The sequence below is a fragment of the Colossoma macropomum genome, unplaced genomic scaffold (assembly GCF_904425465.1).
Source record: "Colossoma macropomum unplaced genomic scaffold, Colossoma_macropomum, whole genome shotgun sequence".
Taxonomy (NCBI): Eukaryota; Metazoa; Chordata; class Actinopteri; order Characiformes; family Serrasalmidae; genus Colossoma; species Colossoma macropomum.
In genome coordinates, this window is record NW_023494810.1 from 30,420,121 (window position 1) to 30,443,836 (window position 23,716).

Consider the following 23,716-nt stretch of genomic DNA (forward strand, 5'->3'; position numbering starts at 1 on the left):
ATTCCTTTGTAAAATCTACTGCATTTGCAAGAGAACTCAATGTCTACTTTTTTAACGGAGCCCCGGTGGTGACATCCTGTATAAATAAAATAATGCGTGGCCACAACTTAGTAAAGCGTGGGAACGAGATCCTAATGCGTGGCCACCACTTAGTAAGCTGTGGTCTCATTCCCATGCCTTACCAAGTTGTGGCCTCTCATTAGGATCTCGTTCCCATGCTTTAATAAGGCGTGGCCACGCATTATTTTTATTTATACAGGATGTCGTCATCAGGGCTCCGTACTCTATAGGTTTTTACAGTGTGTAATAATGGTAGCAACAATGATAATAATAGATCGTTGCAATTTTGCTGGGACTTTTATTTTGATTTCGTTCTCTTCCCTTAGCCTCGCTGCCTTCACGCTCTTCTCTGCTGACCACATCATAATCACGTGATATCAGTTCCGTTCTCCTTTCAGTCAGCAGACACAAACCTGGGGTGTTTATATATTTTGGATACAGCTGAAGATGTTGGCCCTCATCAACCGGCTCCTGGACTGGTTCAGGTCCCTGTTCTGGAAGGAGGAGATGGAGCTCACTCTGGTGGGCTTGCAGTACTCCGGGAAGACCACTTTCGTCAACGTGATTGCGGTGAGAGCTGCTAACTCATTACACCAGGCTCAAGTCAGCTCCCTGTTCGCCAGCCTGTTGTTCGAATATTCCCGTTCCACCTTAAACGGTGCAGCAGTTACGTTCACATTCAGGCGCCAGAGTGTGACTGCTGCTGTATTTAAGGTGGAACGGGCAAATTCGAACAACAGGCTGGCCAATAGGGAGCTGACTTCGGACTCGTACTCAGTAGCTACCCTTCTGCTAGCTGGACATTTGTTCCAGACGGTCCTCAGACGCTGTCATATGCGTTTATTTAGTTGGTGAAGGTAATATAAAGATAGAAAGTGCTGCTGCGAGGAATATAAGCATTTGTAATGTCGCTGCTCTGTGGAATGGATTCTAAATAATGCGCACAAAATGAACATTACAGTCTCTTATTGGAACCAAAAAGCCTTTGTTATAACATTGATGTGGGTAAAAGAAAATAATTGGCAATAACGTGAGTCTTGCACTGTTTATAATTAGGTTTGCATGAAATATTAAGGAAAAAATGTGGATCAAAAGTGGAAAAGTGGAGATTGTGGAGCTGGCTGCTTAGCTGTCTGAGGTAGGGTTGGGCGATATGACTAAAATATTATATCACGATACTTCAAGATGTTTTCTCAATACACGATATTCGTCTTGATATTTAGTTTTTCTGAGAATTTTAAGTTGGAGACCTGTCCAGGGTGTATCCTGCCTTCCACCCAATGACTGCTGGGATAGGCTCCGGCACCCCGCCGCGACCCAGAAGGATAAGCGGTTTAGATGATGGTGTGTGTGCGTGTGTGTGTGTGAGTGTGAGTGAAGTATTAAGGAAGAAATGTGGATCAAAAGTGGAAATGTGGAGATTATTGAGCTGGCTGCTTAGCTGTCTGAGGCAGGGGTGGGTGATATGGCTAAAATGTTGTATCACGATACTTCAAGACATTTTCACATACGTACATCATCTAACACGATACATGATATTCGTCTTGATATTTAGTTTTGTTAAGTTGAGATTATTAAGTTGGAGACCTGTCCAGGGTGTATCGTGCCTTCCACCCAATGACTGCTGGGATAGACTCCAGCCCCCCCCACGACCCAGAAGGATAAGCGGCTGAGAAGATATGTGTATGTGTGTGCGCGTGTTAATTTGGAACGGACAAAATAGAACCTGTACATGTAAAAACACTATAATAATAATGACAATAATAATAAACCTATAACTACACTGATTTTTATTTAGTGTTTTTCAAACTGCGCTGCACTGTTTCCACTTAAACAGGCCTAAATATGCTCTCTTTAATGTTCTTTAAGTACCAGTGATATCCACCATATGCTCAAAAAAGCGCATTGTGACATATTTTGTTATTATTGTGATCAATTATCGCCATATTGCCCACCCCTAATCTATGGCCTGGACATTTGGGTGGACATCACACTAGCACTGCACCATTTGAACTCTGGTCACGTTTTTCCTGTTTTAATGCTGGGACTGCATTCCTGCACTTGACTACATAAGTAGAGCTGTGATTCAGTGCTTAGTCATGTGATGAACACTACTGTGTCTGCTCACACAGTGCAGGAGCATCACTACTGCTGCCTAATTATAGAGCAGAAGTTCTGAGCGTTTATGATTAGTTCACTAATGTCAGGATCCAAATTTGATGTTAAAATTTTTTGTTTGTTTCATAGAATGAAAGAGTTTGGTTCAGTATGTAAACATTGTTAAAGCTTTAAGTTTTGGGGATTTGGAGACCTCTCTGGTGAAACTGTGTAATTGCATGCAACGTGCAATACAAATGTTTTGCAACATCAGTTGTGCTTCAGACACTTTTTCCTGAGCAGATGAATCAGATGATTGTGAGCATAGACAAAGAGGAGCAGCCCATTTCAAAGACTTTTGGGGAAAGAAATCGACTTTGCACTTGCTATTTGCAGTAGAGCTGTAAGTAAAATTGAAGACAAGCACATTTTACAGAAAATTTATGCACATACAAGAATTACTGACCTGTATAAGGATGTCCAGTGGTCCGGAGATTTTTGTAGCTCTGAAGGCCTTTACCTCGCGAGATAATGAACAAGATTAAGTCTTGGTTCATCTAGTTGGAATAATGTTATGCAGTGTCAAAGGCCATGATGTAGTTTAATTAACAGCATTCCTGAGCGACTGTCCAGATCTGTGAGACTAAAGCAATTTTGATTATTCAGAACTGACGGCTCTGAGCTTTAAGCCTGTTACAAACCTGGATATTTGATAGCTTTGCATTGGCCTGATTGACGTGTTGATTGATGTGTTGATTGATTATTTATTTATATATTTATTACTTATTTGGTGAAATATATTACTTTGTATTGGTGTGAATGATATGGCAGAGACCTAATAAAAGTCTAAGATATTTTCATGATATATAATAAATATCACAATGTCTGAGATTTGCTAAAAAAAAAGTTAAAACGAGACAGTAGTGCCAAAAAACATAATAGGGAGGAAAATGATCAATATATCATATTAATTTAACAATGTGACATCTGCTTGTTCTTTACAGGCTCTCTATAACCATTTTATTTATTTATTTATTTATTTATCTATTTATTTATTCATTTATTTATTTATTTGCTTGGTTGCTTACTTACTTAATTTCTTGCTTACTTACTCCCCCAGAAGGGAAAACACACATATGCACATGGACTGCAGTAGCTTAGACCTGCTCTCTGTGCTATATTTAGCTTGTACACTATTTTAACATGAAGTCTTCTTTAATAAAAATCACTTATTAACTAACAGTACTGAGTAACACAGCATTTAAAGTTTTTAAGTGCAAATGTACATTTGTGAGCTCCTGCTGGTGTGAGTTCATCGCTGTTTGTTCTCTTTAAATTACGGACATGAAAGTGACTTCTGTGCTAATAGCTCCCCCTTCTGGAGAAGCTTCAAACTGCTACATGCGCATAAATAATGAGAAATATTGAGTTTCACAGCTCAACATATTTTAAAAAACTAGGCGTTTTCATCGCTACAGTGGAGTCGGAGTATGGAAGATGTTTTCTTTGATGTTATGCCACAAGAGTAAAATGGAATTAAACGTCACATGTTATTTAATATTATTTAGCAAGCTGTTCAAAATTAGATTAGTCCTGTCTTGTTCTTTCAGTTCTCTTTCCCAAAAATGATGATTGTCATTATCAGCTTACCTGTAAGTAACCGTTATATCTGATTACTATCGTCGACGCCGGTGTCCGTCAAGGCCTACTTTTTCGTAAATACCTCCCTATGCTGTGTTCAGGAAAGAATATTGTGACAGAATTATATCATCATGATGTTAACATATCATATTTCACACCCCTAAACCGAAACTGAAATATTTGCTGAAGAGGCAGGTGGTCAGTGGTATGTTGATTTGTCATTATGAATGAGCTTGATAACAGTGCTTATGGCTGATAGGCTCTCCTGAATGGAACCATTTTTCCATTGGTGCAGTGATGTCAGGCAAACGAAGATGACAAAAAGCCATTTTTCCTGCTTGTGTGCTGCCCTCTAAACAACCCTCTCTGCAAACACTCGCTGGCAGAATGAGACACCTCACGCCTTGCTGTACCTCTAATGCTTTTTGGCCCTGTGCCTGAAGGTCTGAAGGCTGTAGCGGAGACAGTTGGGCAGTTTGCCTGAGGCTCAGACTGGAACGTGGCCATGGAGGCTGTAAATTTAGGTAGTTTCTGGTCGGCGTGCGCAGTTTATTGTTTGTTAGTTGTTATTGAGATATTGGACTTTGCAATACTGATATCACAGAAGGTGGCAATATGTTATTGAGCCGTAAAATAAATCACTGTATTGTGAGCTTCCTGACCAATCACAGCTCCAAATGAGTGTACCTGTGGGTCAAACAAAGGTAAATTACTCTGGTCACAGTAAATGCAGGCCAATCTTTAATCTTTTAGGGGGTTTGAAAAGGGAATCGTGTCAGATTGCAGTCATTTCTGGGTACATTTTCCTGCTGAAGTTGTCACTTGTGTTCAGTCGATCCCTCCAGCGACTGATTTAATACACTTCAGTTAATGTAGTAAGGGAACAGCTCTTAATATGGTGTTGGGGATTCCCCCTGAGGGCAGCTGGTGAGGCCAGGGCATGTAAAAAAAAAAAGGAAATGGCCAACTAGAGAAGGCCAATTTAAACATAAGTCAATGTCTGTTCAGGTAATACTTGGAGCTGAGAAGGCATGAAGTCATCCTAATTCAGTGATTACATAAAATACCGTCTGCTAAATTTCAGCGTAACATAGACATGTCCTTCATTGACCAAGATATCATACAATTCTGCATATTTGATACTGTTTGTTGTAAAATTAGCAGCAATTTGGAATAAAGAGACTATTTTATGGACAGTGCTGTCACTGAATATTCGCTGTTATCTCCAGTGCTGTCAGTATCTTGGCAACACCATGATGTATTATTGCCGAGAAAGGCCGTCTCAAAACAGATTCCTTTAGAAGCACCTTCTTAGTAAAATGCTGCTTTCTAAAGGACTGACTCATTAGACAGCAAAGCTGTAGACAGCCTTTCATTTCAGCCACACCCAATGAGCACAATGGATTCTACTCATTGTAATTCTATGGTGAGGTTTATCGTGAGAGGACTCCCCTCTTTTCTCTTACGGCTGGCTTAGCTGATCAGTTTATGTGCTTCTAGATTCACTTGGTTCTGCTTTGGCAGGTGTGCCCAGACCTACTCCAGGAAATATGCACCCGCATGTCCCAAATAAACACAGATAACGCAATGTACAGTGCAGCATGATAGGGTTATCACATTTAGCTGAATGACTGTGGCCATGGGAGTCAGGGATGCTTCAGTTTCTGTAAAAAATAAATAAAATTGCAAATGTTCCACACCAGGCTGTTGTTGATGAAACAGACTTTAGTGAGAAATATATAAAGAACGGCCGATCTCCTGGGGTTAGCCTCTAGCCTGGCATGGACACCATCGCCATGGTCTCTGGGCCTGGCCTTTACTGGTGCTGATAGCATGAAAGACTCCAGCAGTGTCTGACACTCGTAGATGTCAGCATGAGACAAATTCAGAAATTAAACAGCATTTAGGCCTAGCAACACCTTAGTAACCACCTGGGATACCATACCAGCTACTTAGCAACACGTTAACAACCACCTAGGATTCCGTAGCAACAACCTAGCAGCACATTAGCAACCACCTGGGATACCACAACAATGGCTTTGTCAAGCCAAATGAAACAAAGTTTAGTTTTTACAAGAACTAGAGGAGCTGCTGCATGTATGAATAGGTTTATGTGTAGATTTTTCAGTTCTCTTTTGTGCAATAGAAATATTTTAAATTCACTTCAGTTGTTAAATATGGTACTTAATAAAGTGAAGGGACCTCCCAGAATAATAAACCACTTTTAACCTATAGAAATAGGTTGACTTAAGCAGATAAAATAATATTATTTGAAATAAATGTATATTATTATATACTGTATCATAGTATATATTGAAACAGCCCTATGTTTTACTTATACCGGGATATATATGTTTGGTCATATCACTTCTATTCTAACACTAATTTCATAGCCTTGAACAACAAGCTTTGTCAATTTGTTGCACCTGCTTTAAGTCCGAATGTTAAATATTTCAGTCCTTTTTGGGGAGACGGATGCTCATGACACGAGCCATCATCAGTACCAAAGATTTCGGTTAACTAAATCAAACAAAAGGAAAACTGGGGGCTGGAGCTCAGTTGAACAAACCTGATGCTAACATTCTCCTGAAGGGCTTGACTATCTGTATAAGGTGAGTACAATTAGCATTTAAGACCCCCTTGTGGTCAAAATGTGTCTTTTACATCGTTAACTTGTCTTGCATGGCTTGCAAAGGCTTAGTCAAAAAAAGAGATGAATGGGCTGTTGTGTAGCAGCTTAGTTTTATACGTCATGAATAAGCTTGAACTTTTCACAGTCCAGTATACTGAAACACGCTAATGACATGATTGCAACATGTTGACAGGAAACCTATAGCTACAGAGAAAGAGCGCTAATGTAGCTAACTTAATGTTTCAGTTTGAGAACTGTGTAATTAAGTTAAAATAATCTTTGTATTTAAAATTACAAAAGTGTCAAATTTACGTTCCACATCTATGTAATAAACTGTCAAATATGGTGTGTAGAACTGTCCTAGTAGCAGGTAGTAGTAGTGGTTTATAAACCGCTGTCCTTTTTAGCTCCACAGGCCAACCTTAGCTTAGCCAGCAGGTTAAAAAATAGCTTCACAACACAGGTTTAATTCCAGTTCACTGAGGTAGACTATATGGACAAAAGTATTGGGACACACTTCTTAATCGTTGAATTCAGGTGTTCTAAAGTTTAGAACAAAAATTCTTGTCGTTCCAAAGAGCACTGACTTCGAGCGTGGTGCTGTAATAGGATACCGTTGCAACAAGTCAGTTTGTGAAATTTCTTCCCTCAGATGTTCCACAACTAACTGTGAGTGGTAGTATTGAAAAGTGGAAGTGTTTAGGAACCACAGTGACTCAGCCACAACGTGTCAGGCCACGTAAAGTCACAGAGCGGGTCGCCGAGTGCTGATGAGCATAGTGCATAAAAGTCTCTGCTGATCAATAACTGCAGAGTTCAGACCTCCTCTGACATTAACATCAGCACAAAACTGAGCACCAGGAGCTTCATGGCAGGGTTTCCATGGCTGAGCAGCTGCACGCAAGCCTTGCATCACCAAGCACAATGCCAAACGTCAGATGGAGTGGAGTAAAGCGCCGCCACTGGACTCTGGAGCAGTGGAAACGTGTTCTGTGGAGTGACGAATCACACTTCTCTATCTGTCGGTCTGATGGACGAGTCTGGGTTTGGCGAATGCCAGGAGAACATTACCTGCCTGACTGCACTGTGCCACCTGTAAAGTCTGGTGGAGGAGGGATAATGATATGGGGTTGTTTTTCAGGGGTTGGTCTAGAACCACTAGTTCCAGTGAAGGGAAATCTTAATGCTTCAGCACCAAGACATTTTGGGCAATTTTATGCTTCCAACTTTGTGAGAACAGTTTTGGGGAAGAAACTTTTCTGTTCCAGCTTGACTGAGCCCCAGTGCACAAAGCAGCTCCATAAAGGCCTGGCTGGGTGAGTTGGTGTGGAAGAACTTGACTGGCCCACACAGAGCCCTGACCTCAGCCCCTCTCATCTAACATCAGTGTCTGACCTCACAAATGCTCTTCTGGATGAACGGGCAGAAACTCCCACAGACACTCTCCGAAATCTTGTAGAAAGCTTCACAGAAGAGTGGAGGCTGTTGTAGCTGCAAAGGGGGACCAACTCCATATTAATGCCTATGGATTTAAAATGGGATTCATAAAAGCTCCTGTTGGTGTAATGTGTAGGTGTCCCAATACTTTTGTCCATATAATGTAACTTTTGAGGATAAACGCTCAAATCTGAGGCGGTAAATCCTTTTTAGTGTGTTGAGCTGTTAGCTATGCTAATCTTGTTCCATTGTACATGGTAGCATTAGGGGTTAGCGTTAGCTTAGCAAGCGGACTACAATGGTTTCATACACCACAACACAGGTTTGATATCTGCAAGTTTAGAGGATAAAGACTCAAATCGGAGAGACTGAAGTTGAGTGACTGGTGCTGGAGTGACAGAAAGACAGAATCTGACCTGTTTTGTTGTATGTTAATAGCCTGCTAAGCTAGCGCTAGCATAATCGGGTCTGCTTTGCTTTCCTTAGCGCTGTTGAACATTTAATAGTTGTTCAACTTTGGGTTAACGTTTAATGAATAGTGATTTTTTGCTAATAAACTAAATTTTACAATGTGCATAATTGCATATATTTATAAATCTTGGCATTCTTAATGAATATTAAGGCTTTAGCGAAGCTCCTGTGCCATTTTTAGTAGTTTCATGGACGTAACAGTGATAGATAACAATACTGAACAGCTTATTATTCAGCATGGATTATTTTTAAAGCTTTAAATAATGACTTTAGAGGTACAGGGTTTGCCATTCGTGTTTATAGGGCTAGAAACCAAAGAACGTGGCTTGCATTGCCAGTTAGCATTACATCATGCCTGACATCATGCTGACAACACTGGCTCCGATTCAGCACTCGCATGTGGATGTTAGCATCTGCTTGCCTGAACTCTCTGTTCAAACTGAGCGTTTTCTCTCTCGCGCTTATGCAGATGACTCCCTGTAGCTGTGTTCTGGAGGGTTTATCTGTCGGGGTGATTATAGAGCGCAGTTGGAGGTGCTAATGGCTAGAAGAGCTCTTGATGTTCCTCTGGGAGAGCACAGAATGCAGCAGGCTGTCTGTGTTTTATGGCCAGCTCTGCTGTGGTCGGGGTTTGAACAGCAGTGCTGTAATAATGCTGTCACAGACAGAAATGGCAAATGGTGAAACAGTTTTCTTCTTGAGTTAATTACAGTGGTGTTAGCACATTTAACGTTATGTAGCTCAGCGGCAGCTCATTTAGCAGCCAAGGACTGCTAACAGCATTTCAGACAGAGTGAGAGATTTAGGACCAAAATCTGTAGAATGTGATTAGTGGGCGTGGCCTTGATTTTAAACTAATGCTGTTTTGATAAGTCAATAGATTTGAAATGTTAATGCTGGGCACATGAAATTTTCAGGGATTATTCTTTGGTTCAAGATCAGTTTAAGCACCAAAATGGAATATACAGACATGCGTGTCGTGTGTGTGTGTGTGTGTGTGTATATATATATATATATATATATATATATATATATATATATATATATATATATATATATATATATATATATATATATACACACACCGATCAGGCCACCTCGTTGTTTCTACTCTCATTGTCCACTTTATCAGCTCCACTTACTGTATAGGTGCACTTTGTAGTTCTACAGTTACAGACTGTAGTCCATCTGTTTCTCTGCATACTTTGTTAGCCCCCTTTTACCCTGTTCTTCAGGGGTCAGGACCCCCATGGACCCTCACAGAGCAGGTACTATTTGGGTGGTGGATCATTCTCAGCACTGCAGTAACACTGATGTGGTGGTGGTGTGTTAGTGTGTGTTGTGCTGGTCTGAGTGGATCAGACACAGCAGTGCTGCTGGAGTTTTTAAACACTGTGTCCACTCACTGTCCACTCTATTAGACACTCCTACCTTGTCAGTCCACCTTGTAGATGTAAAGTCAGAGGCGATAGCTCATCTGCTGCTGCACAGTTTGTGTTGGTCATCCTTTAATCCTTCATCAGTGATCACAGGATGCTGCCCACAGGACACTGTTGGCTGGATGTTTTTGGTTGGTGGACTATTCTCAGTCCAGCAGTGACACTGAGGTGTTTAAAAACTCCAGCAGCACTGCTGTGTCTGGTCCACATGTGTATATATAAAGCTTGTATGTATATATATATATATATATATATATATATATATATATAAGGTTTCTGAACTGTGAGATGTTAAAAATGAACACAATCACAAAATGCCTACATTTTAAACGCGTATTGCTCATGTCTGACAGAGTCTACCAGAAAATAACTTTGGACAGGCCACATTTCAGTGAACCAGTGCTAAATATGACGCATCTTGATATCAGCTGTATTGCTTTGTATATTTGCTCTCTCTCTGCCTGCTGTCTCTCACAGACAAAACCCAACCCATCCTCTCTGCCATACCAGCTTTAGCGCATTGTTTCCTGCTTCACTGATGAGCTAATGGTGGTGTAACAGGGTCGAGAGGTTCAGCTCAGCAGTCTGTAATACATATTCATACCAGTGTAGATGCAGCTGCTTTTTCACTCACTGTGGTTTTTCAAGTGGAAGTGGTTGTTTTTTTGTTTAGCATTAGTCCAGTTTTTGTTTCACATTTGTGTGTTTTTTCCGTGTTCTGACATAACTGATTCAGTTCAGTAGGTTATTACCAAACCCTTTTAAGCTCTGTCAGGGGTGCTCCAAACCCCAAAAACTTGCAGGCATTTGGGGCTGAGATTAAAAACCTTTATTTTAGGAGAAATGCCTCTTTCTCATTGTCCGAGTCGTCCTCAAAAATTGTTTTGTCACTGGATGAAAGCTTTGTTAATCAGGGCTATATAGCAAAGAATGAATGTGACTCGTATTCTGATGTTTTTACTGATATTAAAAAAACATAGCAACAGCCTTGCAACGCCTTAGCAATCACTTGGGTTACCGCAGCAGTGACCTACCAAGACCTTTGCAACCACCTGGGATACCACAGCAATGGCCTAGCGACATCTTAGCAATAACATGGGGTACTATAACATCGGCCTAGCAACAACCAGGGATACCCTAACAACAGTCTAGCAACACCTTAACAACCACCTGGGATCCCATAGCAAAAGCCTAGCACACCTTAGCTACCACATGGGATAACATAGCAATGGCTTACCAAGACCTTTGCAACCACCTGGGATACCACAGCAGTGGCCTAGCAACATCTTAGCAACAACATGGGATACCATATCAACTGCCTAGCAGCACCTTAACAACCATCTGGAATCCCGTAGCAACAACCTAGCAACACCTTAACAACCACCTGGGTTACCATAGCAACGTCAAGCCACATGGAACAAAATTTTGTTTTTACAAGACCCACAGGAGCTGCTGGCTGCTTAGGTGTATGAACGACTGGTTTATTTATATATTGTTCAGTTATGTTTTTACTGTTTTGCACAATTATAATATTTGAAATTTACTTCAGTTGTTAAATGTGGTTCTTAGTTGGACCTTAAGTGACAACCACGTGGTATACCATAGCAACAAACGAGCAACACCTTAGCAACCACCTGGGATGCCACAGCAATGGCTTTGTCAAGCCAACTTCAAGTTTGTTCCCAGATTTTCCCCTGCAAGTTATTAATTATTATTATATAAGTCTGAGTCCAACTTTGCATCATCAACTCAATGCAAACCAAACAGCAGACATCAATTTTTATTATTAAATGAAAACATAGCTGTAATAATAATAATAAAGCTGTAAATTATGTCAGGGTTTGTTCAAACCCCAAAAATTAGGCATCCAGGCAGAGATGAAACAATAATATTTTAGGAGAAATTCCTCTTTTTTTCTCTCCCAGTTGTCTCTCCACCCCAAAAAACAACTTCTTGTGCTACTGGATGAAAGTTGTGTTAATCAGGGCTGTATAGCGAGGAATGAATGTGACCCACATCCTGATGTTTTTCCCCTTTAATTGCAGCTTATTGGATTATGAGTCTTCTGAATTCAGCAGCGCACAGAGTAATATAATCGCTGTGTGGAGAGACTTACTGTAGAACTCAATGTGATCATTGTGCTCAGAACACAAAAAAAAAAAGGTAGAAAAATTTATTCACTAGGCAGAGTCTTTTGAATTCACTGCCGTGGAGCACGAGCTGTTCCAGTGGGCTCAGCATTAATCATTTAGCACATGTTTCCCTTGCTGCTTTCTATTCCCTCTCCTCCACTTCTTCCCCTTTCTCTCTTTCTCTTATCCCCCTCCTTACTCTCTCTCTTCCTCTCCTCCTCATTCCTCTGTTCCTTGTTCTTATGTACCAGGTTTGGTCTCATGTCAGGTTTTTGACCAGAGGAAATGAAGCATATCGTAATGTTGTCAGTTCACTCCAAAATATAAATATATTTCGTTGTAATAGAATATATATATATATATATATATATATATATATATATATATATATATATATATATATATATATATATATATATAATTTTTTGTTTAAGTAGTTCTGGCAAATGTACAGAAATGAATAATGCGGATTGCCCAATGTAAAATGAAATGAAGCTCCTCTTATCTCTTCTCTCTCTTCTCTCTTTGTTTCTGCAGTCGGGCCAGTTCAGTGAAGATATGATCCCCACTGTGGGATTTAACATGAGGAAGGTCACCAAAGGCAACGTAACAATAAAGGTATTCTCTAATCTCAAAACCTGCACCACAGCCGTTACAATCATTTTTCTTTTGTAAACTTTGCATATATAGGACTATACTATGCTTATATTTTAGCAGTACCTGGGTTTTGGATTGTTTAGTTTGTGGAAAACATTAATAAGTAGTTTTTAATATTTTTCATAGTTAATGTGACACTTTCTGATTCATGTTTTTTGACTGATGTCCATGTTTTGTTTCTGTCATATCAAAACCTCAAATCTTGTTACATTAGCGGTCACCAAAGTTAAGAACGCTTTTCTCTTCTCCTTCAAAGTTATTATTTTGGAGAAAGAAACTTTTGTGCAGAAACAAATTTGACACAGACACTACTGTTCAGAGGTTTCAGTAATACAAAACCAGTAATAAGAAAATTAATCCAGTATGACTCTAGTGCTTTACAACTTTAAGTTTGAACTGATTTGTACAAAGTATTAAAGAAATTCAAGATGTGTTCAGAATTATAAACAGAGCTATAGATGATTCTGTAATAACTGAGAGAATCTGTCAGGGCTCCAGATAAAACATTAGCTTAAGGAGCCACTGGCTCCTGAAAGGAAAAAAGTCAGGGTCCAATAACTTTTTTACACATCCAGTCCTTTTTTTCCATTAACAAGATATAGGAGGTGAATGTGGTGAGGGGTAGTTCTTCACATGCTATCATGTAGGCAGTGTTGAATTTAATTTCTCGGCTGTTTTATTTATTTATTTATTTTTTTGCATGCACAAGATGCTGCCCGGGCTGAGGGAGTGCTCTGCGATAACAACATTGCGCGTTTTTTTATGCGTTCGACTCTTGCCGTGTTTTTTCAGTCTCTTTTTTTAAATGATTCATTCCTGTTAAGAAATCCATTTTTCCAGCTGTGTCTTTGCTCACTTTAGAACAGAATTCGCAAAATACTCTGCTTTATGTTATGTTAATTCCTGAAGCCAAGAAGTTCTGAAATGCCTTTCTGTCATTGTACTTATGCATGAAGTGCTTGAAGTGGACTGGGGTTGAGCAGATGACCTCTTAAGGTCTGACAGAGGCGTAGATTGTGTGGAAAAAATCTTATATTTTTTGCTTCGTGTTTCTGATAGGCGGATGCGTCAATGCTATAGCCTATCAGTTACGTTTTAAAATGAAAATGATAAAAGAAAATAAATAAAAATAAGGTAATAAATAAAGAACAATAGTAATAAATAGTTACCAATAATAATAATGATGATAATAATAATAATAATGGTGGTGGTAGTAGTAGTAGTAATAATAATAATAATAATAATAATAATAATCTATAGTTGCTACCTGTCGCCACTGGCGATTTAATTTTATTACTCGCAAATTAATAGTTGTGGTTGCGATTGGGATAGTACAGCAACAGCCTAGCAACACCTTAGCAACCAAATGAAATTTGTTATATTAAATAAAACATCTTAAAATACCTTTTGGTGTCTGTAGTGTTTTAGTCTACACTGTATAAATCATTACTAAATAAAATAACAGTGGTTGTTGATATAACAGGGATTCCAAACTTTGGAACTTTTATGCTCATAAAACACTTACAGGCATAAAAGCACAGCATAAGCATTCGTAAAGTCTGTTCATGAAGGGCTAACGAGCATGTTATATAGTGCTGCTAATTAGATGAGCTCATGTAATTACAGTATGCACAAGTAATGTTTACAATGAGCAGAGATATGAGGTTTTGTTATGATTTAAATCTATAATCAGTTGTTGGCAATGTTTACAGAAAATGCTGAGTCTTTGTTTTGGGTGTGTTTTCTGTGTGTAGATTTGGGATATAGGAGGACAGCCTCGTTTCAGGAGCATGTGGGAGAGATACTGCAGAGGAGTCAACGCTATAGTGTGAGTACATGGCGGCCAGACCAGGAATATATTTGGAGCAACTGATAATGAAGTCTGATTCCCAGGAGAGTCCAGGAAGGCAGGATACACCCTGGACAGGTCGCCAGTCCATCACTCACTATATTAAACTTTTAAACGCATTATTTTTCACAAAAAAGTGAGATGCATAACTGTAGTAAACCCAAGATTTCCAAGTCAGTTTTATGTCTCCTCCATCCACTAGGAGGCGCTACACACTAGCTTTGTGACAGCTTAGCCATGTAGCTTCACCAGAGGTGCTTTATGAGGACCCTGGCCACTTCTTATTTCCCCCGTTATATCAAAAACATGACTGCAAAACAGCAGAGTCCTCAGTGAATGGGGGTGAATGGAGCTAAACGGCTAAAAATTAAAAGTTAAAATAGTTTCTAATCACTTGCCCAGAACTTTCCTTTCATTTTAGGAAGTCAAAGGATGTATTTCACTAAAAAAAAAATCAAAGAAAACTCAACTGAAATGGGTTTTGGGCAGCAGGACGCTAACATTACTGCTACTGAGTGCTGATTGGTTAGCATTACTGCTACTGAGTCCTCAGTTGGTTGCTGAGCGGAGCAGCGCATTGTCTGTTCGTGTTCACTGACGTCATGGACGTATATGAGGCGCTGTTTTAAACTCCTATAACTCGAGTTCAAAGGCGTTAAAAATAAAACAGCGGTGTTAAAATGTTTTATGCTGTTCCGTGTTCAGGATATGAATACATTCTTTTACATTAAAAATGTTTAAGCATTTATTAAACTATGATTTTACTCAAATGCTCCATGTTACCTCATTAATTCTGGACTCTCTCGGGAGCGCCCTCTAGCCTTTGAGAAAGCCGGAAGACATTACAGAGCGGTAATTCTCCTCTCTACAAGCTCTCTGGCTTCACTGCCTTGTAAATATTAGGTTATTATTAGCTTATTACTCTTCATTCACATCCACATTAAGAGCACTGGCTTGTCAGAAGGTCTGCCATCTGAAGTAGATCATTCTGTTACCTCACAGAAGAGCGTATTTCTGGTTATTAGCGTAATTAAGCTTATAAAGTAAACATATCGCCTCGTTCAGAATGACAAAGCTGCTGAAGTCCTGCCTGATGTTTGCAGGTATCTCTGTAGTTTGTAAAACTCGGTGCAAAATGAATAATTGTTTTGTTTCTGGTTAGCAAACGCATGTTTTTCCCTCTGTTTGATCGTCGTCATTTCTTATAAGATTACTAACGAACTGGCCTGGAACACACTAAGAGCCACAGCAGAGGCTTTAAACATTTGAATGGTCTGTCTCCTGGAAAATGGACACAAGGTCTCCTTGGTTCTTTTATTTAATGATTCACTGCAGTTACTGTGCATGTTTGTTTATTTATTTGTTTATCTTTTATCCCCTCAGGTATATGGTGGACGCTGCTGACCGGGACAAGATTGAGCCCTCCAGAAACGAACTGCACAATTTGTTAGACAAACCTCAGCTTCAAGGCATTCCTGTATGAAGATTTTCAATTGGACAAAAAGCTCTTAGTGCCAGTTTTCTCATTGTAAATTGCATGTAATTATACACTAAAGCATTAAGCTGTCACTGAGACTAATGTCTAAGGAGCTGAAACCTTTTCAACCTTAGAAACCTGAATTACGTTGTCATTTGTGGCATTAAAGTATGATTTAGCTTTTAGCCTCCATTCAGAACAGCATTACTGCCAGTCCTGGCTTAGAGGTGCTTCAGCATTAAAGGAGTGATTTGTTAAAAAAGTCTAATTTATGCAGTTTTCCACGTACACAAGTGTAGCTGATATACATGTCCAGTGTCCAAATTTTGCTTCTTCAGTTTAGCGCTGGAGCCATGAGGTTAATGTTGCGAGCGAACATTAGAAGTCAATAGTCACCCAAAACTTGCTGTAAACAGGTATAAGGTATAATTAGGTTTGGGTCTAATTTACATGCCAACTTAAAGTGTAAGCTGTCTGTTAGATTAATTAGCTTTCAGCATTTAGAACTGTTCCTAGAACTGTACTACGTGTGTCTTACAAGCTGCTGTTCTGCTCTTCTGAAACTTTTCAGGTTCTCGTTTTGGGCAACAAGAGAGACCTTCACGACGCGCTGGACGAGAAACAGCTAATTGAGAAAATGTGAGCCTCTTTTTCTCCTTCTTAAGCAGTTTTGCGAAGTGTCCTTTTTGAGAGCTGCTCAATATAAATTTTGAACATCCCTGGTTAAATTAACTGTTCTGATTATTTTCTTAGTAAAAATAAGTGAACACATTCTCTACAGGGCATTTTATGTAAGTGTTAGTGCACGTTTTCTATTTATATGCTGAAATTAACAAATTGGGGGTGAAAAAGTCATAAGATGTGGCATGTGTGTTTTATGTTTTACATTTTTTCCAGATTAAGATTTTTCCAGATTGTTAAGCTCAGCAATAAAAATAGACATTTTCCACTAAATTTTGCTAAAAAAATGACGTTTAAGTTTACCCCCTGTAGAGGATGCGTCTTATTTTCAATCAAAACATGTAATTTTACTGGGGGTCTTCAAACCTTTGCGAACAACTGTAGTAATATACCTGCAATATGATATTTTGTCCTTATTGTGCAGCCTAAACCACAATAAACACCAACAGACCCAAAAGTCGGACTTGTGCTAAATACATGTAGCTGTAGAAAAGCCTCTAAAATGTTTGTAAAATTAGGTTGATATGCAAAGGGCTTTGAGAAAGAGACTGAGGAAGAATAAGAGCATGTTTCATATTACATGCATTTATACTTAAATCTCAGTCATATGATGAGTATAATATGATTCATTGTCTAGGCTGGCAGTAATGAAATAGTCATGACATGTTGAGCATATTTTCTCTTCTTCTCTTTGCCTGCCACTCAGACAAAATGGTTCTGTATGATAGTACTGTACAACTTCAGATTTCAGACAATAAAATAAAACATTTTATATGCTGAGTTGTAGGTGATTACTGTGTTATATGTATCTAGATGAAAGTAGTAGCTGAAAGCTACAGAACTAGTAATAATGATATTGATATCCAGAATACATCATGTTTGAAAAGTGGCAATCAAATTTTGACTTATTCTTATTAGTGAATTCAGCTGCATTAAGATGCACCCACTGCTGACACAGGAGTTTAAATAAACACAAAGCTTGTATAAACTTTGTAGAAAATTATTGACCAAAAGAATGAGACACTCTGGAGCAGCCGCACATGTGCCTAAAGTCTAAAAGTCTAAAGTATGCCTAATGCCAAGAGTGGGCTAGAGGGCTATAAAGCCCCCAGCATTGGGCTGTGGAGCAGTTGAACTGGGTTCTTTAGGGTGACAGAGCTCCATCAAATACCTTTGGATGAGTTAAGGCTATGTGTGTATATATATATATTGCTATTGTCTGAAGAAAACTTCATATCTCCAAAATGGTAACTTTACAGAAGAAGGAAAAAACCTATTTTACTTTTAATGTTAGTCAATGGAACCAGGCATTTTCCCAAGTCATTTTGGGTCATTTCTTTTGGTCCATTCGTCATGAAATTTACATGCAATATAAAAGGTAACAGGTATTTTCAAATGACGTCAAAAACTCAAAAACGTCAAAAATGGAGATACGAGGTTTTCTTCAGACAGCAGCTGGTCCTGTGATGTCATGCAAAACAACACGTTTACATATTTACATATTCAGCCTACAGCAGCCCTGCCCCTTTACACTGACATTATAAGGAGTGTTTCACCGTGGGCTACTTTTCGAATGAGGCACAATACAGGACAGCCAATTAGAACAGAGAACATTTACATACATCGATCGTAAAGGAACAGTAACAAAAACAGCCTGTTTAGTTCTAAGGGATAAATATTGGAAAATGGTCATGTATAAAATGGTTGGAAAGTGGTCATGTATAAAATTAATTATGACTGTTTTTTGTATATAAATCCACACGAATGCTATAAATGGAGCTGAAGATGAAAAAATAAAATACACTAATAATGTAGAATTTACATCAGTAGTATTAAACTGCCCAATTTCTCCACTAGCGTACAAAGATTCTTTCCTCAGAGCAAAGACTATTTGTGCATCTCTTCGTCACTGTGCCGGGGCAGTTGATAGAAGGCCATTGCCAGACCTTGCAATGCAATTAATTTGAACAAGGGTTGTCTTGTGCGCAGCACCTATTAAGACAAATGAACGCTAATCTTTGCTTGTTTCCTTTCAGGAACTTGGCAGCAATTCAGGATAGAGAAATCTGCTGCTACTCTGTCTCGTGTAAAGAGAAGGACAATATAGGTGAGTGTGATGCATTAGGGGGGTAAAAAAGCATCGTCTGAAGGAGGTGGTTCAACTGCATCCATTTTACAATGTCATAACTGATTATAGTTGCTAATAGTATTGAATTAGAGCTGGGCAATATGACGATATTTATCATTATCGCGATAAATGATGTCACAGTGTCACTGTATGCTTTTGCTGAGCATTTATGGATAATGTCAGTCCTGACCAGCTGCATGTTTCGTTACAAAGAGCATGATTCATCCTGTTCAGTTGGAATTAGTGCAGTGCAGGATATGAGCTGTTTAGTACAAATCCGTGTATTCATAGTTTTTATGTAGCACTGCTGGTTTTGTTTTATCTGTTCTAACTTATCAGGCATCAGAAAATATAAATCTATAAATATATATAAATATATATATAAAGTATAAAGTATTGTGATATTATGTTTTGTCATATTTCCCAACTCCATATGCAATAAAATTGGCCTACTTTTTTTGGGCAAAATACATTTTTTTTGGTTATTTTCAAACATAAAAAGCTGTGTTCAATGTATTTTTGAACATTGTTCTGATTACCAAAAGGATCAAACGAAATTGTAGTGAAATTTGTGTTCACAATGCATTGAATTGTTTACTAAAGAACCATAATTTAATTGATTTTCAGCCCTAACTTTTTTGAATAATTTTTAGTCTGCTCATTTGAATCAATAAGATGTAAACAAAGTCATTCAGAGTGGTTTACTATGATATGGTTAATTGTAGAGAAACTTAAAGTGATAGGAACCAGGGGTCACCATGTCTGCAACACAAATATAACCATTTTATTTACTATCCAAAACCACCAGTGAACCTACATGTGTCTTCTGAGCTTTTATATGTAAAACTGATGATGGTAAAACAGTGGTACATTTGAAAAACAGGGTTTTCTTTGAGGACTATTTTGCCTCACAATGCCTGCATGTACCTCTGTGCCATTAATGTATTGAAAAAAATAAGCTTCAGGCCAAAGTCTAATTTGAAAACTATCATAAAATAGACATCAGGCAGCATATTTAGTACCATTTCAAGTAATAACCTTGAGGCATTAAATTCTGCTGTCTGGTTCCTATCACCACCACTGTGAACAATTATGACTTGGCACTTTCTCTAGAACAGAGCATTTCACACCAAACTACTCTGTTTAAAAATCTTAATGGTTTAGTCATACAGAAATTTTGTAAATTTGGTGGATTTCCCCTTTAATTAGATTTTAATTAGGCACAGTCCTTGTTTATGCTGTTTTGTGTAGTGTTATAATGTTAATGCTCATATAGGTATTCTGAAATTGACCCATAATGCAAATACAGTGGCAGTGGCGACTCAAGCCGTGGTTGCTTTTGGTTTTTGCTGTGTCATATGATTGAGTGCATATCACTGCATGATGGCCTAATGAGGAAATCAATATGCTGACTCACCACACCCACAAGACCTCGGGGAAACGGACAGAGAGGCATGCAGAGACAAAGAAAGAGCCGGGCGTCAGTGCGGAAATTACCTAAAGAAGCCTGATGTGTTTAAAGCTCAGTGGAGCCCTAATCTGAGTCTGTATCTGCTAATGAGAGCCCTCCAGCTGCTCTTTACTCTGAGTCATGCTAATGTAAGAGCCATTTAAACCGTTCAGTGTTGAGCTGCTCATTCTAAACCTCTTACTCTGCTGCTAGTATTTTATAGAGCTGCGTTATCACACAATAAATGGAACTCCTTCCAATATCCCACCGTTAGCATTCAGATGTTTGGAATCTTTTGTCATATTAATCAGTTTTGTTTGGTTTTTTTTTTTTGTTAATGTGATAATGTGTGCAGTGTAAACTGAAATATTTCTGGATGCATTATTCAAAATTTTAAGAAGAGGCATGCGCGTTCTAAATTTGATATCTAAGCACTAATAAGAGTTAATAAACAGATATTCGCACTGGGAAGGAAAAAACGGGCTTATTGCTTGATATTAACATATAATCTAATATATAATATAATCATTATGGACTATATTAGTAATCAGTTAATCTAGCAATTATCTTGACAAACTAGTAATTATATACATGCAATTTATAATGGCATACAGTTAATTTTACCTTGTATACAACTACAAACAAACGTGCATTCGTGAGATCCAGCTGGTGTAGGTTTCCTCTCTTTCAGTGATGCACACAAAAAGCAGTTTGAGAAAATAATAATTGCTCCCCCTTGTGGAGAATATTCAGACTGCTAAACATGGCTTTCTTTGTTAGAATATGTTACTCATACATATATATAAATATATAATAGATAGATATTTGTGTGTGTGTATCGCTACTTCGTATCTCCATTTTTGTTGTTTTTCAGTTTTTGACATTTTGACAGTATCTATCAATATCTATCACTCTGAAACCTGTTTATACATCTTTGACAAATTTCTTTTATAGTGTGCATTTATAAGTGAGGGGTACAGTTTGTTTCCTCTGTAACTGTGGTTTTATTGATCTGCTTTGTCTGAACTGTGCTTTTAGATATCTGTATTGAGTTCATGAGTACAGGCGTTAGAAGCTTTTAAATAGGTCGATTTGGCACTTTTGTTTGGAGTGTCTGTAGAATTTCTTTCTCTTTCCCTTTAGGATGTATTTCCTGCCCAGATTCCCCTCCTTTTTTGATTTTTGGTTTTGGTTAAAGTCGGCTCCTGTTTCTTTTGCATTTGTAAGGCAGCACTTTCTCATTTTCCCATTTTCTCTTTCTCGTTGCCTGTCTCAGATATCACGCTGCAGTGGCTAATTCAGCACTCTAAGTCACGGAGGAGCTGAGAGGAGAGTCGCGTCAGACCCTCGTCCCGTCCTGACCTGCAGCCAAGCCAGAGCCAGTGCCCCCCTCCAGCTCTCCGCCCCAAACAGCTCCAGTTTCGAGTCCTGCTCCAGGTCCAGCTTTTTGTCCAGCTGTTAGCTGCCCCAGCCCTGCCTTGAGCTAGTGTCTGGACCCACATACGACCCCCCAGAACTTAACAGCAGTCCCCCTTGGTCCTCAGCCCCCATAGGTCCCTAGCTCTAGGGAGTAGAAACTGTATAGGCAATGAAAACAGAATGACTAATATTTTTCACTGAACAAAATCGAGTGAAAACTTTATATTTTAAAATGTGTCTAACTGGTTTATAATGTTTATTTTGTTCTGGTTAATGTGCATATATATTTATTCATTTATTTCCTGCTTATGCATTCCATGGACTTGATGATTTAAAACTGTTTTTTTTTGTTTTTTTTTTAATAAATATTGCATGATGTGCAAGGATTAGGTGTATTAAACTAACAGGAACACCAAACACCTTTCTTGTATTTATGTGGAACAAAATAATAATGTTATTTAACCAGTTAAGCACATTTAAAATAAAGTTTTCACTCTGGAAATTGAAAGTGGGTTTGTTTCTGTTTTTGGTTACGTTCTGTGAAAAATATTGTTTTTTTTTGTTCCCTTTGAACCATTTCTGGCTTCTGCCTCGCTTATACACTGATTGTTCCCCAGTTCAGCCTGTGTGTCTTGCCGTCTGTCTGTCTGTCTGCTCAACAGCACTACATCTGTATTCCACTGCATGCGTACATTCTCTCTCGGTCATTCAGGTCTCTGTTCTCTCATGAAACTAAAACGCTCAGATTTTGGGCCAGTGTTCAGTGTGTCAGATGTGGAGATCAAGCCAATGCAGATTTATTATTCACTTATTAGTCTTAAAACTATTCAATATCTACTATAAATCATACAGTAACACCTTATTTGAAGGCTACCTACAGGTCTGTCTCGATACATAATCACCTAATTGCAATTATATGAGGTGATTGCAATTATTTAAACTGACCGCAGTTATTTTCCACAGTTGGCGGTCATTTCCGAATCACTGTATCACAACAAACAGAAAGTCAAGTCAAAGTTTATTTATATAGCTCTTTTTACAACAAAGCAAAGCAGCTTTACAGAAAAATCCCGGTCCGAGTCCCCATGAGTGTTGCCAGTGGCGACAGTGGCAGGGAAAATCCTAAAAGCAAGAGGATGAAACCTTGAGAAGAACCAAACAGGTGAAGCAATGGCTATAATTAAACAAGAAAAACAAATGAAATTACATAAGAATGTGAAATGGATGCGTTTATCATTTGGCTTAAAATAAATATCTAAATAATATAAAACTGACCAGCATTACTTGGCACAAGATACAGGTCATATGAAAACAAAAGATACTTACTTTTAATTTTAATTTGTTGATTATCTGCTATTAATTGCAAATAGATAGCATGGAAGCAAGATGCCTAATAGGCCAGGTTAGCTTCTGAGGTTTGTACTTTAATCATCTTTTCCTGTAAAACAAACAGGAAAAGACAATTAAATGTTAATCTCAATTATGTACATGACAAATAATCGTCAGCTCAAAATTCATGATGGTGACAGGCCTGCTACCTACATAAGGACTCCGTAACACATGCACAAGCATTTAATAACATACCTAAAAGACTTTACTTGAAGGGTGTCTACATAACATGTTCATAACAACTTACATAAACACTCCATAACATGCTCATGAACGTTCAAATCAACATTCGAAAAAGTATAGATGTTTTTACATGATATTAATATGGACTGCTATGTCATTTTTACTCAGATATATTTTTCAAAATAAAAGCCTTTTTTATTTTTGAAAAAAATATATATTATTTTCAGTTAAACCTCTCATTTCTGGACAGCCAAAATATAAATGACCTGGCTTTGACCCTTTGGACAGAAAGTAGGCACATTTTGCCTAGACTTTCAACTTACTTTTAATTATTTGTTCTTTTTTAAGCATTTGTATTTTACCCTTTGTTATTCTTCCTCCTTTTAACTCTATATCTTCTTTAAAATTTTAATGTGACAGAAAATAAACCTAACAGTCTATACATTGTTGACCAGACGTTATTATTAAATGCTTAATAAACTGTCTTGGGTTTAAATGCTAGCACTGTTATCCCAAGGATTGATTAATTAGTTTAGTTTTGCATTAGTCTCAAAGCACTTTCTGTCCAAAGTGG

The 23,716-nt window shown here is 38.3% G+C and overlaps 1 protein-coding gene across 1 annotated transcript; it reads left to right on the top strand.

Annotated features, from left to right (window-relative positions):
• The first annotated feature begins 434 nt into the window (after positions 1-434).
• Positions 435-23,264, top strand: arl8bb (ADP-ribosylation factor-like 8Bb). The gene is made up of 7 exons (XM_036559765.1): positions 435-630; positions 12,447-12,527; positions 14,321-14,394; positions 15,799-15,892; positions 16,464-16,531; positions 18,610-18,680; positions 21,428-23,264. The coding sequence occupies exons 1-7, from the start codon at positions 508-510 to the stop codon at positions 21,475-21,477; spliced, it is 561 nt and encodes a 186-aa protein (XP_036415658.1). The 5' UTR covers positions 435-507; the 3' UTR covers positions 21,478-23,264.
• Positions 23,265-23,716: the final 452 nt, after the last annotated feature.

Coding starts and splice junctions, on each gene's coding strand:
- arl8bb (XM_036559765.1), top strand. CDS start 508: ATGTTGGCCCTCATCAACCGGCTCCTGGACTGGTTCAGGTCCCTGTTC. Junction 14,395..15,798: donor AGAGGAGTCAACGCTATAGT/GTGAGTACATGG, acceptor TTATCCCCTCAG/GTATATGGTGGACGCTGCTG. Junction 15,893..16,463: donor CTCAGCTTCAAGGCATTCCT/GTATGAAGATTT, acceptor GAAACTTTTCAG/GTTCTCGTTTTGGGCAACAA.